Source organism: Scyliorhinus torazame, chromosome 17, assembly GCF_047496885.1.
Source record: "Scyliorhinus torazame isolate Kashiwa2021f chromosome 17, sScyTor2.1, whole genome shotgun sequence".
Classification (NCBI taxonomy): Eukaryota; Metazoa; Chordata; class Chondrichthyes; order Carcharhiniformes; family Scyliorhinidae; genus Scyliorhinus; species Scyliorhinus torazame.
The window spans coordinates 92,778,568-92,798,739 of NC_092723.1; the positions used below are offsets into that span (position 1 = coordinate 92,778,568).

At 44.4% G+C, this 20,172-nt stretch overlaps 1 protein-coding gene across 4 annotated transcripts in view; it reads right to left on the reverse strand.

The window, feature by feature from the left end:
• The window catches only part of ift70 (intraflagellar transport 70), a 354,021-nt gene that overhangs the window by 40,040 nt on the left and 293,809 nt on the right, over positions 1-20,172 (reverse strand). For all 4 annotated transcript variants that reach the window (XM_072480753.1, XM_072480751.1, XM_072480750.1 and 1 more), the window contains one exon: positions 6,786-6,857. In XM_072480753.1, coding sequence (XP_072336854.1) covers positions 6,786-6,857 — 72 coding nt within the window. The remainder of the gene's footprint in view (positions 1-6,785; positions 6,858-20,172) is intronic.

Here is a 20,172-nt window from a genome sequence, read left to right on the forward strand (position 1 = left end):
ACAATTGGGATTAAAATAGAAGTGAGATGAGTGTCCTTGTTGCTGACATCAAAGTTGTTGTAGCCGACTATCTTCCCAGGAAGTGTTGAAACCACCAGTTGGTTTGGATCTTCTGGCATGTGCATTCAATCAGAACTCTCGGGCTGAGACTTCCACTGGGGAATTACTTTCCCTCTTTTAAACTTGAGCCTTCAACCAAAAGAACAGCCACAGGCCTGTGTATGTCTCATTTATTTCCAGCTTCCCCAGAATGTCTAACAGCCTTTCCACGATAAGAAGAGTTCCCCACATGAGATTTTAAAAAGGGTTCTTTAAACAACTTGGTTGCATGCAGCTGATACTGGACTGAACGTCCTTGCAGGTCAATCTGACCAGAGAGAGAGAGATTTATCCCTTTCAAGGAGAGAGGAAGTGCAAACCCTTCTTCAGCTCTGTCCAAAACGAAACTGAAACAAACACACAGTAAGGAACATTCTGGAACGATTAGCACCAATCAGCATCGAGGGTTAGTCAAGACCCAGGTATTTATCATAGAATCATAGAATTTACAGTGCAGAAGGAGGCCTTTGGCTAATAGAGTCTGGACCGGCTCTTGGAAAGAGCACCCTACTCAAGCCCACGCCTCCACCCTATTCCCGTAACCCAGTAACAAAAGAACAAAGAAAATTACAGCACAGGAACAGGCCCTACGGCCCTCCCAGCCTGCGCCGATCCAGATCCTTTATCTAAACCTGTTACCTATTCTCCAAGGATCTACTTCCCTCTGTTCCCTGCCCGTTCATATATCTGTCTAGATGCATCTTAAATGATGCGATTGTGCTTGCCTCTACCACCTCCGCTGGCAAAGTGTTCCAGGCACCCACCACCCTCTGCGTAAAAAACGTTCCATGCACATCTCCCTTAAACTTTCCCCCTCTCACCTTGAAATCGTGACTCCTTGTAATTGACATCCCCACTCTTGGAAAAAGCGTGTTGCTATCCACCCTGTCCATACCTCTCAATTTTGTAGATCTCAATCAGGTCCCCCCTCAACCTCCGTCTTTCCAACGAAAACAATCCTAATCTACTCAACCTTTCTTCATACCTAGCACCCTCCATATCAGGCAACATCGTGGTGAACCTCCTCTGCACCCTCTCTAAAGCATCCACATCCTTCTGGTAATGTGGCGAACAGAACTGCAAGCAGTATTCCAAATGTGGCCTAACCAAAGTCCTATACAACTGTAACATGACCTGCCGACTCTTGTACTCAATACCCCGTCCGATGAAGGCAAGCATGCTGTATGCCTTCTTGACCACTCTATCGACCTGCGTTGCCACCTTCAGGGTACAATGGACCTGAACTCCCAGATCTCTCTGTACATCAATTTCCCCAGGACTCTTCCATTGACCGTATAGTCCGCTCTTGAATTAGATCTTCCAAAATGCATTTACCTGGATTGAACTACATCTGCCATTTCTCTGCCCAACTCTCCAATCTATTTATATTTTGCTGTATTCTCCGACAGTCGTCCTCGCTATCTGCAACTCCACCAATCTTAGTATCATCTGCAAACTTGCTAATCAGGCCACCTATACCTTCGTCCAGATCATTTATGTATGTCACAAACAACAGTGGTCTGAGCACGGATCCCTGTGGAACACCACTAGTCACCTTGCTCCATTTTGAGACACTCCCTTCCACCACTACTCTGTCTCCTGTTGCCCAGCCAGTTCTTTATCCATCTAGCTAGTACACCCTGAACCCCATACGACTTCACTTTTTCCATCAACCTTCCATGGGAAACTTTATCAAACGCGAACCCCACTTAACTTCTTTTTTGGACACCAAGGGCAATTTAGCATGGCCAATCCACCTAACCTGCACATCTTTCCACTGTGGGAGGAAACCGGAGCACCCACAGGAAACCCACGCAGACACTGGGAGAACGTGCAAACTCCACACAGACAATGACCCAAGCCGGGAATCGAACCTGGGACCTTGGAGCTGTGAAGCAAGTTTGCTAACCACTGTGCTACCGTGGTTCAAAGCTATTTAAAGTAGCTTGTTGGCTGCCTGCCAAGTCCATCAACTATGTCATCACTGCGGCCAGACCAAGCAGCACATCTCACTGACGGATTCCCGCGGCTAGACCAAACAATACATCTTGCTGGCGGATTCCTTTTTTTAAATAAAAGTAAAGGTGAAATCCATCTTAAAGGTACAGGTCCCAGTAATTGCCCAGATATAAAAGTTATAAATGCCAAAATAACAGAAAACAGGGGGAATACATAGGGGAAACCAGGTTTGAACAGGGGCATTCTTACATTAAAGGCAGCATTATAAGGTCTGGAAAGGAGTCCACACCAAGCTGAACAGGTTGAATCAAAAGGAAAAAGGTTTAATGCTACAGAACAAGAGTATAGAGCAGTTACTCTACTACAAGAGCCAACTCACAGTTCATTGCCCTCCGGCTTTATACAGAATGTAGAAGACGGACGCCCAGGAGTGCATATTCCCCATGATTCCTTTGGGAATATTAATCCTCCAGTTGCGCAAGTGTCCCATGACCTGTTGAAGGTTTCATTAGTGTCCCATGACCTGGTCAACCCCAGGTTATGATAGGCATGGCCAGGAATGGGCTGTCTACGTTGCCTGCATCTCAAACCTGGCACCTCCACCATCTTAAAGAACAAGAGCAGCAGATGCAGGGAACATTGCTTCTTGTTAATTCCTGCCCAAGCCACATGCTTGCAAATTCCCGCCCAAGCCACACACTATCCTGAAGTCGAACTATAATGACCATTCCTTCATTTTCACTGATGCTCCCACCCTAACAGCCCTGTGGGTGTACCTACACTAGATGAACTTACCACCTTTTCAAGAATAATTAGGGATAGTCATTAAACCCTGGCCTTGCCAATAATAGTGACATCTGGACTGTAGCGTGTGGAATTGTGAACTGCCCTCGTGAGCACTTTTCACAGATTAAGGAGACCAAAACTGCACACAATATTCCAAGTATGGCTTCACCAAGGCCCTGTATAATTGCAGCAAGATATCTCTGCTCTTGCACTCAACTCCTGTGGCTATGAAGGCCAACAGACCATTTGCCATCTTTGTCACCTGCTGTACTTGCATGCTTGATTTCAGCGACTGGTGTACAAGGACACCTCGGTCTTGTTGCACAGTCCCCTCTCTCAATCTATAGCCATTCAGACAATAATCTGCCCTCCTGTTTTTGCAACCAAAGTGGATAACCTCACATTTATCTACATCATATCTGCCCACTCACTTAATTTGTCCAAATCACACTGAAGAATCTCTGCATCCTCCACACAGTTCACCCACGCAACCAGCTTTGTGGCATCTGCAAATTTGGAGATATTAAATTTAGTTACCTCATCTAAATCATTAATACATGTTGGACTAACTGGGGCCCCGGCACTGATCCCTGCGGTACCCCACTAGCCACTGCCTGACATTTGGTAAAAGACCTGTTTAATACTACTCTTTGTTTCGCCTTACTATTCCTGATTTCCACCCAAATGGATTCAACCTTATCCTCCATAGCACCGATGTCATCCCTTACTGTTGCCCGGATGTCATCCTTAAATAACAGAGCTACACCACCTCCCTTACCATCCACTCTGTCCTTCCGAATAGTTTGATACCTTCGGATATTTAACTCCCAGTCGTGACCATCCTTTAACCATGTTTCAGTAATGGCCACTAAATCATAGTCATTCACGATGATTTGCGCCATCAACTCATTTACCTTATTCCGAATACTACGAGCATTCAGGTAAAGTACACTTATGTTGGCTTTTTTACCTCTGTTCTGAATCTTAACACCTCGATCAGTAACCTTTCCGAAGTTATATTTCCTCTTAACCTTTCTCCTAATTTTCCTTGTCGTTGAACCCATATCTCCATGTAACAACCTGCCGTGTCGCTTACCATTAATGTTTTCACTTCCCGTTTTATTCCTTTTAGTATTCCTGGTCCTATTCACTGAGCTCCCCTCAGTCACTGTACCTTGTACTGTCGCCCTTTTTGATTTTTGACTATGGCTTCTCTGCCTTACACTTTCCCCCTTACTGTCTTTTGCTTCTGTCCCTGTTTTACTACCTTCCAACTTCCTGCATCGGTTCCCATCCCCCTGCCACATTAGTTTAAACTCTCCCCAACAGCTCTAGCCCCAATTTCTCTGCCTCTCATTTTTCTTATTCCCCTTTCTGTATTTTGTTTGTGTGTTTCCCCCTCCTCGGACTCCTTGCACAGTTACCATCCCTCTGCTATTTTAGTTTAAACCCTCCCAACCATTCCGCAAATTACCCACCCTAGGACATCAGTCCCAGTCCTGCTCAGGTGTAATCCATCCAGTTTCTGCTGGTCCCAATATCCCAGGATTTGGAAACCCTTCCCCTCACAGCCACGTATTCACCTGATATATCCTGTTATTTCTGCTGTGACTAGCAGATGGCACTGGTAGTAATCCTGAGATCACTACTTTTGAGGCCTTATGTTTCAACTTACTTCTTAACTCCCGATATTCTACTTTTAGGACCTCATCCCTTTTGTTTTACCTATGTCGTTTGTACCAATGTGTTAATTGTTTACTAAATTCCCTTATTTAACTTGATTTAACTTTACTTCCTTATTGGTAGTATTCCTTACTTCAATTCAAGGAGCTACTTTATAAAGGATCCATTTTTCCAGTTAAAGCTATTTAAATACAATTCCTATTAGCAGCTTCTCACCAACCAATACATTTACCATTTTCTTGTAAAGTCACTCCTGGATTGTTTTTCAAACTCAGCCCCCTGCCCAAGCAGAGGTGTCCCTCGCAGGTTTGGCTGTCTCTGCTTGCAGATGGTGAATGAAGACCCCAAGCCTTGCTCTGTTTTCACTGGCTGCCCCAGTAAAGGTGTCTCTTGTAGGTCAGGCTGTCTCCACTCCCGGAAGGTCAGTGAAGATCTTGAGCCTCACTCTGCATTTACTGCCTCCCCAAGCAGAGGTGTCTCTTGGAGGTCCAGCTGTCTCTAGTCCCTCAAGGTGAGTGATGGTCCCGAGCCTCACTCTCGATATATCCACTGCTCCAGTGGAGATGTCCCTCACAGGTCTGGCTGTCTCTGCTCCCAGAAGGTGAGTGAAGGCCCCGAGCCTTCACTCTCGATTCATCCACTGCTCCAGTCGAGATGTCCCTCAAAGGTCAGGTTGTCTCCACTCCCAGAACCAGAAGCTGAGTATTAAGTGTGTAAATGTCTAAATAAGAGATTCTTTATGAAAACACATGGGAGTGTTTGGAACAAATTGAGTTTGTTGTCATACTCTCCAAGCTGAATTTGTGTCTGAAATTGACATGGTCAACATTAAGGAGAAATGGCTACATTATGCTCAGGACTGGGAATTCGCGGGCAGCACGGTAGCATGGTGGTTAGCACAATTGCTTCACAGCTCCAGGGTCCCAGGTTCGATTCCCGGCTTGGGTCACTGTCTGTGCAGAGTCTGCATGTTCTCCCTGTGTCTGCATGAGTTTCCTCCGGTTGCTCCGGTTTCCTCCCACAGTCCAAAGATGTGCAGGTTAGGTGGATTGGCTATGCTAAAATTGCCATTAGTGACCAAAATTGCTCTTAGTGTTGGGTGGGGTTACTGGGTTATGGGGATAGGGTGGAGTGTGGGCGGGGATAGGGTGGAGGTGTGGGCTTGGGTAGGGTGCTCTTTCCAAGAGCCAGTGTAGACTCGATGGGCCAAATGGCCTCCTTCTGCACTGCAAATTCTATGAAATTAAATCTGCCTGGTCATAAGGTCACAGGAAAGATATAGAATATGATGTGGCCCTAGTGGTTAAGGCTGAAATCAATTCAATGATAAGAGCGAATATAATGAGAGGTAAGCAGGTAGTGGAGACTTAATGGGTAAGAGAAATGGACTTAAAACTGGAGTGGAAAGTGCTTAAGTCCCCTGGTCGCCCCTGTGAAGTGGTAGATAGTATAAATACATTGCTTCGACATAGATGGTAGTTTTAATAGGGGTGTTTAACTTTTCATATTGATTGGGACAAACAGACGTCAGAAAGATACAAACAGACATGTCAGAAAGGTAGTGAATTTCTTGAGCGTGTTCAGGATAATTATCTTCAGAAAACGTTTTAGCATGCTAAGGGGGCATTGCATATTAGATTTAGTAATGAGTGATGAACCTAGTTCAGTTAACAACCTCATTGTGTATGAACAATTATCTTACGGCAATGTAAGATGATCGCATTCAGCACAGTATTTGAAAGAAAGAAACACAAAGCGGCTACTAGGTAAGGTTGAATGAATGCGACAGTCCACAGGAAGCTGGAAATTCTGCTGGTTGATAAAAAACAGAAGATCAATAAGAGGTGTTTAACGAAAGGAACCAGTTTCTACCCTGAAGAAGCAAGTGACTGACCACAGAACGCCGAAGATGACTGAGGAGCTACAAAACTAAAAGAGAACACACTCAAAAAAGCATATATCCTAATAAATAGGAAAGCTACATAGAAGGTGACAAAAGAGATACTAAGAGTTACTTAAAGGGAGTAAGAAAAAAAGACTGTGAAGTATATTAAAATCAAGACAAAACAATATCACAAGTGGCGTGCTGCCTTCAAACTAGAGTTGAGGCAGGGTCTAGATATTGGTGAGCAGGAGTCAAATGTAAGCAAAATGACTGGAGCTAATATACATCCATTTAATTCTTTAAAATTAATAACACAAAAATATAAACTGATGTATTCTCATATAGGTCACTCATAAGTAGATATTTAACTCACCTCTTCGTTTTGACTGGTCATAATATAGGAAACACAGAGATTTGCAAGAACAATGGCGCTCACATTCAAGATCTGGAAACAAAGTTAAAAGAGTATTAGCATTTGTCTGCACAAAAGTAATGCTACATTAAAAATATGAAGGGTACAAAATTACACATACCAAGCGGATCTCAAAACTAAAGCAAGCAAAGTGACAATTACAATGTACACAATAGTCACGAGTTCAATGACATTGACAACTAAAGCACTTTAAAGCAGGATAATCAAATTTAAACATGTAAGCATATCAGCAGATTCTGAGCAAAGATGAGATACATGTTATCATGCTACAAATCAATTATGACAAGTTCAAAACTATTATTATAATAACGTCTACTATGAAGAAATAAAGTTAATTCTAACAATATTAGTTTTGTTGAGGGCAATTTATGCTATTTTATTGGCCAAAGTATCTACCCACTCATGAATGTAAACTTTCAGCCACCAGCTTCAGAATATATCAGAAGTTAACTGAGTTAAAGGGTAAAAATAACTTTTTTAATTGACATGGTAGCAGTGTATGGAGCTTTATTTTAATTCCAGTTATTGATCTTGTGCGAATAATTTCTAATTTGCATTTCAAAAAAACTGAGTAAATTAAGAGGCCCTTCAGCCCACCGGGTCTACGTCGACCATCAAGCACCTATCTATTCTAATCCCATTTTCCAGCACTTGGTCTGTAGCCTTGTATGCTATGGCGTTTCAAGTGCTCATCTAAATGTGGTAGGAACTCCCATCTCTACCACCCTTTCTTAAACAGTATCTATATATGCATTGTGCAAATTAAGTAACTTTAGAAAATAGTGAAGTTGAGATATGCATAATTAAATATAAAAACATAAGAAGCCAGAGTACGCCATTTTCCCGAATGGGCCTGATTTGTCATCTCAACTCCATTTTCCTGCCTGCAACCCCCCCCCCCCCCCCCCCCGCCGCCGATAAACACTTGCCGTCCTTGTAGAACCAACTGAGGGAGGGGGAAACTGCAGGAAGACGGAGCATGAATTTTCGCAGAGACGGAAGGGTTCTGCATCTTAGCCAAATGGGATCCAGAGCCCCGGAGGTGTGAGTCCCTGGCACAGTGCCCACCATTTTCACCGGTCTATCACACAACCATGATTCATGGAGGCTGCGGCACATTTAGAAGTGTTTCTGCTTTGAATCAGAAGCAATATTTATTACCCAGGTTTCTGTAACAAGACTCTTGGGCTTTATGAATTTGATCAAAATAAACCCATGGAGTTGTTTGGCGAGGTCAGGTACCCTTTTGGAGGGGTTCAGGTACACCTTTATGGTTGCTAACAGTAGACAAAAAAAGTATAAAAAGTGAATACGATCTGTGGAACTGTCAAGCTATTTGAATCTGCTGCCCTTTAAATTTGTTTTGAAAAAACCAACTTGCTCTGACTCAGTTGAAAAAAAATTGGTTGTTGCAATTTTAATAAAGGTTTGTTGATGTGAGCCTGAGGATGTAATTATAGGATTAGTGCTGCTTGAATACCAACACAACCTATTATGATCACAGTAAATTTACATATTCCTTGACAGCTCCAAGTAGTTATAAAGGGATCAGTTAGAACATAGAACATAACAGTGCAGTACAGGCCCTCGATGTTGCGCCGAGCTGTGAAACCAATCTAAAGCACATCTACACTATTCCATTATCATCCATAAGTATTGTCCAATGACCATTTAAATCCCCTTAATGTTGGCAAGTCCATTACTGTTGCAGGCAGGGCATTCCACACCCTTACTACTCGAGTAAAGAAACTACCTCTGACATCTGTCCTATATCTATCTCCCCTCAATTTAAAGCTATGTCCCCTCGTGCTAGACATCACCATCCGAGGAAAAAGGCTCTCACTGTCCACCCTATCCAATCCTCTGATCATCTTGTATGCCTCAATTAAGTCACCTCTTAACCTTCTTCTTTCTAACGAAAACAGCCTCAAGTCCCTCAGCCTTTCCTCATAAGATCTTCCCTCCATACCAGGCAACACCCTGGTAAAACTCCTCTGCACCCTTTCCAATTCTTCCACATCCTTCCTATAATGCGGCGACCAGAACTGCACGCAATACTCCAAATGCGGCCGCACCAGAGTTTTGTACAGCTGCAACATGACCTCATGGCTCCGAAACTCAATCCCTCTACCAATAAAAGCTAACACACCGTATGCCTTAACAACCCTAGCAACCTGGGTGGCAACTTTCAGGGATCTATGTACATGGACACCGAGGTCTCTCTGCTTATCCACACTACCAAGAATCTTACCATTAGCCCAGTACTCCGTATTCCTGTCACTCCTTCCAAAATGAATCACCTCACTTTTCTGCAATAAACTCCATTTGCTACCCCTCAGCCCAGCTCTGCAGCTTATTTATGTCCCTCTGTAACCTGCAACATCCTTCCGCACTGTCCACAACTCCACCGACTTTAGTGTCATCTGCAATTTACTCACCCATCCTTCTACGCCCTCCACCAGGTCATTTATAAAAATGACAAACAGCAGTGTCCCCAAAACAGATCCTTGTGGTACACCACTAGTAACTGAACTCCAGGCTGAACATTTCCCATCAACCACCACCCTTTGTCTTCTTCCAGCTAGCCAATTTCTGATCCAAACCGCTAAAACACCCTCAATCCGATGCCTCCCTATTTTCTGCAATAGCCTACCGTGGGGAACCTTATCAAACGCTTTACTGAAATCCATATACACCACATCAACTGCTTTACCCTCGTCACCTTCTTAAAGAACTCAATAAGGTTTGTGATGCACGACCTACCCTTCACAAAGCCGTGTTGACTATCCCTAATGAAATTATTCCTTTCTAGATGCTTATAAATCCTATCTCTTATAATCCTTTCCAAGACTTTGCCCACAACAGAAGTAAGGCTCACTGGTCTATAGTTGCCGGGGTTGTCTCTACTCCCCTTCTTGAACAAGGGGACATTTGCTATCCTCCATTCTTCTGGCACTATTCCTGTACACAATGACTTAAAGATCAAAGCCAAAGGCTCTGCAATCTCCTCCCTAGCTTCCCAGAGAATCCTAGGATAAATCCCATCCGGCCCAGGGGAACTATCTATTTTCACACTTTCCAGAATTGCTAACACCTCCTCCTTATGAACCTCAAGCCCATCTAGTCTAGTAGCCTGTATATCAGTATTCTCCTTGACAACATTGTCTTTTTCCTCTGTGAATACTGACGAAAAATATTCATTTAGCACCTCTCCTATCTCCTCGGACTTCACGCACAACTTCCCACTACTGTCCTTGATTGGCCCAACTCTTCCCCTAGTCATTCTTTTATTCCTGACATACCTATAGAAAGCTTTAGGGTTTTCCTTGATCCTACCTGCCAAAGACTTCTCATGCCCCTCTTGGCTCTTCTGAGCTCTCTCTTTAGGTCCTTCCTAGCTAACTTGTAACTCTCAAGTGCCCTTCACGTCTCATCTTGACATAAGCCTCCTTCTTCCTCTCGACAAGTGATTCAACTATTTTAGTAAACCACGGTTCCCTCGCTCGACTACTTCCTCCCTGCCTGACAGGTACATACTTATCAAGGACACGCAGTTGCTGTTCCTTGAACAAGCTCCACATTTCAATTGAGCCCATCCCCTGCAGTTTCCTTCCCCATCCTATGCGTCCTAAGTATTGCCTAATCGCATCATAATTGCCTTTCCCCCAGCTATAGCTCTTGCCCTGCGGTATATACCTATCCCTTTCCATCGCTAAAGTAAAAGTAACCGAATTGCGGTCACTATCTCCAAAGTGCGCACCTACCTCCAAATCTAACACCTCGCCTGGTTCATTACCCAATACCAAATCCAATGTGGCCTCGCCTCTTGTTGGCCTATCTACATACGGTGTCAGGAAAGCCTCCTGCACACATTGGACAAAAACTGACCCATCTAAAGTACTCGAACTATAGCGTTTCCAGTCAATATTTGGAAAGTTAAAGTCCCCCATAACAACTACCCTGTTACTTTCGCTCCTATCCAGAATCATCTTTGCAATACTTTCCTTTACATCGCTGAAACTTTTCGGAGGCCGATAGAAAACTCCCAACAGTGTGACCTCTCCTTTCCTGTTTCTAACCTCAGCCCATACTACCTCAGTAGACGAGTCCTCATCAAACTTCCTTTCTGCCACCGTAATACTGTCCTTGACTAACAATGCCACCCCTCCCCCTCTTTTACCACCTTCCCTGAGCTTACTGAAATATCTAAACCCCGGCACCTGCAACAACCATTCCTATCCCTGCTCTTTCCATGTCTCCGAAATGGCCAACTCCCGTACCAGCCTCCCAAATAGGCACCGGAATGTGGCGACTAGGGGCTTTTCACAGTAACTTCATTTGAAGCCTACTTGAGACAATAAGCGATTTTCATTCATTCATTTCATTCAACATCGAAGTCCCAGGTACCAACCCATGCTGCAAGTTCACCCACCTTATTCCGGATGCTCCTGGCGTTGAAGTAGACACACTTCAAACGACCTTCCTGCCAGCCGGTACACTCCTGCGACCTTGAAACCTTACTCATGACCACACTACTCTCAACCTCCTGTACAGTGGAGCTACAATTCAGGTTCCCATCCCCCTGAATTAATTTAAACCCTCCCAAAGAGCATTAGCAAATTTCCCCCCCAGGATATTGGCACCCCTCTGGTCCAGGTGTAGACCATCCCGTTTGTGGAGGTCTCACCTACCCGAGAATGAGCCCCAATTATCCAGATATCTGAATCCCTCCCTCCTGCACCATCCCTGTAGCCATGTGTTCAACTGCTCTCTCTCCCTATTCCTCGTCTCGCTAGCACGTGACGCGAATAACAACCCAGAGATAATAACTCTGTTTGTTCTAGTTCCAAGATTCCACTCTAGCTCCCTGAATATCTGCCTTACATCCCCATCCCTTTTCCTACCTATGTTGTTGGTGCCTATGTGGACCACGACTTGGGGCTACTCCCCCTCCCCCTTAAGGATCCCGAAAACACGATCCGACACATCACGGGCCCTGGCACCTGGGAGGCAACACACCAACTGCGAGTCTCTCTCGTTCCCACAGAATCTCCTATCTGTCCCCCGAACTATGGAGTCCCCAATGACTAATGCTTTACTCCTCTTCCCCCCTTCCCTTCTGAGCAACAGGGACAGACTCTGTGCCAGATACCTGTACCCCATGGCTTACTCCTGCTAAGTCATTCCCCCCCACCAGTATTCAGAGTGGTATACTTGTTACTAAGGGGAACGTCCACAGGGGATCCCTGTACTGACCATTTCCTCCCAGCTCCTGTCACAGTCACCCATCTATCTTCATTCTTCGGAGTAATTACATCCCTGAAGCTTCTATCTATGACCACCTCTGCCTCCAGTTCAACCACCTCCAGCTCCCTAACGCGGTTTTTGAGGAGCTGGAGATGGGTGCACTTCCCACAGGTGAAATCAGCAGGGACACTGACGGCGTCCCTCACCTCAAACATTGAGGATCCAGGCAAGTGGGGATTATTCCAACACACTCCAGACTTGCCTTGTAGATGGCAGACAGGCTTTGCGGGAGTCAGGAGTCGAGTTGCTCGCCACATGATTCCGAGCCTCTGTATTAATACGGCTAGTTCAGTTCAGTTTCTGGTCAATAGTAACCCCCAGGATGTTGATATTGGGGGATTCAGCAATAGTAATACCATTGAATGTCAAGGGACAATGGTTAGGTTCTCTCTTGATGGAGATGGTCATTGCCTGGCACTTGTGTGGCACGAATGTTACTGGCCACTTGTTAGCCTAAGCCTGGATGTTGTCCAGGACTTGCTGCATTTCGACATGGACTGCTTCAATGTCTGAAGAGTCACGAATGGTGCTGAACATTGTGCAATCACCAGCAAACATCCGCACTTCTGACCTTATGATGGAAGGAAGGTCATCGATGAAGCAGTTGAAGATGGTCCTAGGAACTCCTGCAGTGATATTCTGGAACTGAGGTGATTGGTTTCCAACCACAACCATCTTCCTTTGGGCCAAGAAGTGAGCAACAAGTGACAAGATGGGACAGATATTATCATACTTAATTTATCTGGTATAAACAAGAAAATACTAAATGTTGACAGAATTATTTTGAATATAAATGCTCATATCCTAACAAGGTAATACGTGCCCTTTATCGGCAGAATTTTCAATGAATTATGTTGAAAAACTTACATAATGTGCATATAACTGGAAAATTAATTTCAATATTGATAAGTATGAGGTGTAACATTTGGGCTGGAAGAATAAGGAGGCCAAATATGGCTTCGATAGAATCCAAATGGAGTAAGGGAGCAAACAGATTTAGGAACGTCTAACAGGCATTTGATACAATGTCGCACAATAAACCTGTGAGAAAAGCTAGCGCTCATGGAATAAAGGGACAGTAATGACATCAATCTGAAACAGATTGCATTGTAGGAATCAAGAGAATGATGGTTGCTTTTCAGACTGGGAATTTTGCAGTAGAGTTCCCTAGGGGTCAATGTTGGGACTCTTGCTTTTCCCATGACCTAGACCTTGGTCTACTGGGTACAATATCAAAATTTTCAGATGATATGAAACTTGGAAGCATTGTGAACTGAGGAGGAGGATTGGGTAGGACTTCAGAAGGACATAGATAAGCTGGTGGAATAGGTAGACAGGTAGCAAATGAAGTTCAATGCAGAGAAATATTAAATCATTCATTTTGATAGGAAGAACATGGGAGTGACAATACAAAATAAAGGAATTTTAAAGGAAGTGCAGGAGCTGAGGGACGTGGGTGCACATGTTATTGGAAGTGGCAGGACAGAGGACAGCACGGTGGTGTAGTGGATGGCACTGCTGTCTCACGGCGCCGAGGTCCCAGGTTCGATCTCGGCCCTGGGTCACTAACTGTGTGGAGTTTGCACATTCTCCCCGTGTTTGCATGGGTTTCGCCCCACAACCCAAGATGTGCAGAGTAGATGGATTGGCCCCGCTAAATTGGAAAAAATGAATTGGACACTCTAAATTTATTTTTAAAAAGTGGCAGGACAGGTTGAGAGAGTGGTTAAGAAATCAAATGGAGCAGGACCTTAACAACATTCATGTTTTGGTTCATAAGTGGCAAGTAGCATTTATGCCACATAAGTGCCAGGCAATGACCATCTGTGTGTTACCATTGACCAAAAACTGAACTGAGCCAGAGATGTAATTTTTAAAAAATAATTCTTTCTTTCATGGGTGTGGGTGTTGCTGGCTGGGCCAGCATTTATTGCCCATCCCTAATTGCCCTTGAATTGAGGGGCATTTAAGAGACAACCACATTGCTGCGGATCTGGAGTTGGCCTGACCGGGTAAGGGCGGCAGATTTCCTTCCCTGGAGGACATTAATGTACCAGATATGTTTTTACAACAATTTACAATGCTTTCATGGTAATCATTTTAATTCCACATTTTTTCACTGAATTCAAATTTCACCATCTGCCATGGTGGGACTCAAACCTGGGCCCCCAGGGTTTGTTACTCTGGGTCTCTGGATTACTAGTCCAATGACAATACCATTACATCACCGTCTCCCCAGATGCTGTAGATATAATAGCAAGTTAACAGCTAGGAATTCTTCAGAGAGTAACCCACCACCTAACTCTCCAAGCTGTCCACCATCTATAAGTCACATGGCTGTGATATACTTGCCTGGATGAGTGCAGCTCCAACACTTAAGAAACTCAACTCAAGACAAAGCAACCACCACTGACAGACAGTGGCAGCTGTGTATACCATCTACACGATGCAACTTACCGAAGCTCCTTTAACAGCACCTCCCAAAACCAGTGACAAGGGCAGCCGATGCATGGGGATCCCACACCTCCAAGCTTTTCTACAAGCCACACACAATCTTGATTTTGAACTATAGCGACCATTCCTTCACTGTCACTGGGTGAAAATCCAGGAATTTTCTCACAAACAGAATAATGGGTGGACCTACATCACATGGACTGCAGTGGTTCAAGAATGCAGTTCACCACCACCTTCTCAAGGGTATTTAAGGTTGGACAATAAATACTGGCGTAGCTAGTGATGCCAACATCCTGTGAAGGAATAAAAAATTATCCTATGCTTTATTAATGGGGCACAGAGTACAAGAGCAAGAGGGTTATGTTGAACTTGTATAAGACACCAGTTCAGCCTCAACAGGAGTTCTGGCAACTGCAGTTCAGCAAGGATATAAATACACAGGAGAGTGAGCAGAAAATGCTCATGAAAGTGATTCCACGGATGAGGATCATCAGTCATGAAGACAGATTGAAGAAGTTAGGACTGTTTCCTTGGAGGAGAGGGCTGAGAGGAGATTTGAGAGGTATTCAAAATCAGGAGGTACCTGGACAGAGTAGATTGGAAGAAATTGTTCCCACTTGCGAATAAGATCGAGAATGAGACGGTATAGATTTAAAATAATTGACAAAAGCAGCCAAAAGGATACGTGTGGCGATATGCATGTGAATAGTATTGTACATAGTTGGCAATGCGACCTCCAACCAGCTGGTGGTGTCAGACATAGGTCACATGATGCGGGGGACTCGCCAGTTGGTAGTAAGGTGTACAACAATACAGCCGCACAGTGTGTTCACGGAACTCAAGTCTCTATAGAATTCTGTATGTTGTACGTATCCTTCCACGTGTTGATCAATAAAGCATCATTCTAGATAAGTCACCAGCAGTTCTGTGTGCATCATTGCAACAAGGTCACAGAACACAACCAGGTGTGTTGAACATTTAAAGGTAACAGCAGAAAAGACGAGGTGAAACCTGCCGAAGAACAAGAAAACAGAAGATTCCTTCACTGACCTGGTGAATTACAGCCATTGGCGACTCAACGCAACAAACGTCAGTGAAGTTCGAGGTGGAAGGTTTAAAGGCACCCCAACAGCTTCAAGTATCCGGTAATGTAGACGCGTTTTCAAGCTCTTATGTTTCAGACCTTGGCCTGCAAGCACAGCCTGACGAGAGGCGCATTGCGTCGCTGCTCACGGTGGCAGGTCCACAAGCATTCAAAATCTACAATACAATTTCGCTTTTAATAGCGAAAAGGAAAGCAAGGGATACAATGAGATAATAAAGTACTTTGATCGGCATTGCTCTCCAAAAACAAATAAAATATTTAAGACACATTTTCCGTATGCATGCCCAGATACCACGCAAAACTTTCAACAGTTTTGTAATCGGCTTTATGCTGAAGGCCCAGTCCTGCAATTTCAGTAATCTTAAATCATCGATGATTCGTGACTAAATAGTATTTGGGATATTGAATGATAAATTCCTTGAAAGATTGTTACGGGAAAGAGGATCTGGAATTGAAAAATGTGATTAAGATTTGTCATGCGAGTGAATTGGCTGCATAGCAGATCAGCACCAACATGGAAGAAGACGCCAGTGCCATCAGCACTGTTTTTCAGTTCATTAAAAAACGTGGCCTCAGTGCGGGTGGCCATTTTAAGCGGCCAACCGGAGCCGCCATCTTATGCCAGAAATGTGGCAATCGACATGGCCCACGGAAATGTCCAGCATATGGAAAAGTATGTTCCAGTACGAAGCAATGTTTTTCGCGTCCTACAATGGACCAAGTCGGAGCAGTGATGAAGTGTCTATGGAAGAACAGTTCTTTATTGATCTCATTTCAGTCAAGAACCAGAGCAGTCAGACAAAAAAAAAGTAACAAAGTCCTTCTGAATAGTCGTGAGGTCCAGACGAGTGGCCAGACGGTTGCGGTGACTCTCAACGGGATATGCTGGTGAGAAGCAAGCAAAAGTCCAGACGGAGGACGGCAAATCAGATGAGGAGGTGAAAGTGCCAAAGAGAATTCCAGATTTGGGGTTAACAATCTTCAGGAAGGTATATATACTCAGTGGTATGATACAGGAGCATGATGAGCACATATTGAAGCATCTACAAGATCTGAACATTTAACGTTCAGAGCGTGAACAGCCAATGAGCTTCGCTCTGGAGTTTAAGTTTGAGCCAAATGAGTATTTTACAAATTAGGTAATTAGGAGGTTATCCCAGCTGGAATCGCGACCTGACAAGCATGGATTCTCATTCTTTCATGAGCCAGAAATTATGGGGTGCCGAATCGACTGGAAGAAAGAAAAAAATATCACACTGAAAACCATTAAAACGAAGCTGCAGCATAATGGTCGAAGTATTCGCAAAACAGTTATGAAAACTGTACCAAATTACTCATTAGTCAATTTTTTCAGTCCTCCCGAAGCTCCACAGCTAAACACAAGTTATGCAGCAAGACCCACTGCTAACTTTGAAGTCGGTTGCCTCCTGCGTGAACACACAATTCCATGTGCAATGTTGTACTTTACAGGAGAAGTCTTCGCAGATGATACTGACTCCGATGATGAGTACCAGGAGGATATTTACGAAGACCAGGAAGTAAAGGTTCAGAGGATGATCTGGTGGTGGGTGACTATGAAACATTCATAATGTTGTTTCGCGGGAAAGATGGCACACTAAGTGAGGGAGCCTGTGAAGCGCTATGCCGGTGGTTTCGCGGGAATGACGAGGTGATCACAATGGATGCCCAGCCTGAGCTGGACACTGAGCAGTGAAAAATCCCTGAGATGGCGTATGAAGAGATTAAAAGTGAGTTTGCAGGAGCTGACAGCTCGGAGGACAACGTCTCAGCTGCGAACAAAACAAAAATGGATAATATCATACCCATCCTGGAGAAAGTGGCTCTAGAGACGTCTGGGGAATCATCATAGGCTGTTCAGGTCGTGGAATTCCGAACACTCACAGCCAATCCACCGAAAGACGAGTTGGAGAAACTGATGTCGGCACCTGTATGCAGTTCCACGACGACGGATGATACGTACATGCTTTTACTAAATGGGAATGAATCACCGGCTATATCTGCATGCAGCTCCACAATAACAGTTGATACTGATACCATGTTACCAGACTTGGCTGTATCTGTATGCAGTTCCTCGTCATTGGATGATACGTATAAATTACCACAAGACGAGAGTCCTGTTCTCTCTGGAAAAGATGACTTATGCATTGGAATTCCGTGTGATGAGGAGCTGTCACTTGGGACTCAAACGCAGGATGTAGAGGCAGCACCCAACATTGGAGATGTGCATCCGATCCAGGCACCAGAGTGCAATGCTCTGCAACCAGCCGTTGAAGGTGTAGATTTCACCACCATCGTGCAGTCCCAGGTTCACGCCAACACGAGACGTCTCTGCAGGTGACCCACAAATTACTGCTTCCACAGCACAGGCCAGCGGCAAGATGGGTGCTACCAGGGCCAAGTGAAAAAAGAGCAGTCACAAAATCGTTCTCAAAAAAAAAGAGGAAGAGAAGGAGAGTGGGGGTTACCGTGAGTCCCATCGATGACAACGGCACTGTGGCTGACACTCAGCATGATGAATAAGGAAACATTGGCAGCGTGGCCGACATGACTGAGAACACACAAAAATGCAGCAGCAAAAGGTTTTGCATGAAGAAACGAAAGAAACTGGTGAAGCTGAAGTCGCGGGAATGGCCAACAAGGAGACCGGGCTTCAGGACGCATCGCATCAAAAGTTGAAGACACAAAAGACTGGCACGGAAATCAGCTGACAAGAGCCCAGATGATCAGCGGGGTGATACCGTCGGAGATGAACTGTGCACAAGGGACACATTTAGCAGGCATATCATGTTAATTGAAGCACAGTTAAATCTGGATATACATATGCTACATGTTTTTAACGATAACACAAATAACGTTTCTGTACATAAATGTTAAACATTTCCAAAGGAAGAGGGATGTGGCGATATGCCTGTGAATAGTATTGTCCATAGTTAGCAATGTGACCTCCTACCAGCTGGTGGCGTCAGACATGGGTGTGTGATGTGGGAGACTCGCCAGTTGGTAGTAAGGCGTACAACAGGACAGTCGCACATTGTGTAGTTCCAGGAGAATTCACTGTGTAGTTCCAGAAGAGTTCACTGAATTCAAGTAATAATCTTAGTCTGTATAGTATTCTGCATGTTATCCTTCCATGTGTTGATCAATAAATCATAATTCTAGTTAAGTCACCAGCAGTCGTGTGTGCATCATTGAACATAAGAACTAGGAGCAGGAGTAGGCCACCTGGCCCCTCGAGCCTGCTCCACCATTGAATGAGATTATGGCTGATCTTTTGTGGACTCAGCTCCACTTTCCGGCCCGAACACCATAACCCTTGATCCCTTTATTCTTCAAAAAACTATCTATCTTTATCTTAAAAACATTTAATGAAGGAGCCTCAACTGCTTCACTGGGCAAGGAATTCCATAGATTCACAACCCTTTGGGTGAAGAAGTTCCTCCTAAACTCAGTCCTAAATCTACTTCCCTTATTTTGAGGCTATGCCCCCTAGTTCTGCTTTCACCCGCCAGTGGAAACAACCTGCCCGCATCTATCCTATCTATTCCCTTCATAATTTTATATGTTTCTAGAAGATCCCCCCTCATCCTTCTAAATTCCAACGAGTGCAGTCCCAGTCTGCTCAACCTCTCCTCGTAATCCTTCAGCTCTGTGATTAACTTAGTGAATCTCCTCTGCACACCCTCCAGTGCCAGTACGTCCTTTCTCAAGTAAGGAGACCAAAACTGAACACAATACTCCAGGTGTGGCCTCACTAACACTTTATACAATTGCAGCATAACCTCCCTAGTCTTAAACTCCATCACTCTAGCAATGAAGGACAACATTCCATTTGTCTTCTTAATCACCTGTTGCCCTGTAAACCAACTTTTTGCGACTCATGCACTAGCACACCCAGGTCTCTCTGCACAGCAGCATGTTTTAATATTTTATCATTTAAATAATAATCCCTTTTGCTGTTATTCCTACCAAAATGGATAACCTCGCATTTGTCAACATTGTATTCCATCTGCCAGACCCTAGCCCATTCACTTAGCCTATCCAAATCCCTCTGCAGACTTCCAGTATCCTCTGCACTTTTTGCTTTACCACTCATCTTAGTGTTGTCTGCAAACTTGGTCCCCAACTCCAAATCATCTATGTAAATTGTGAACAATTGTGGGCCCAACACTGATCCCTGAGGGACACCACTAGCTACTGATTGCCAACCAGAGAAACACCCATTAATCCCCACTCTTTGCTTTCTATTAATTAACCAATCCATGCTACTACTTTCCCCTTAATGCCATGCATCTTTATCTTATGCAGCAACCTTTTGTGTGGCACCTTGTCAAAGGCTTTCTGGAAATCCAGATATACCACAGCCATTGGCTCCCCGTTATCTACCGCACTGGTAATGTCCTCAAAAAACTCCACTAGATTAGTTAGGCACGACCTGCCCTT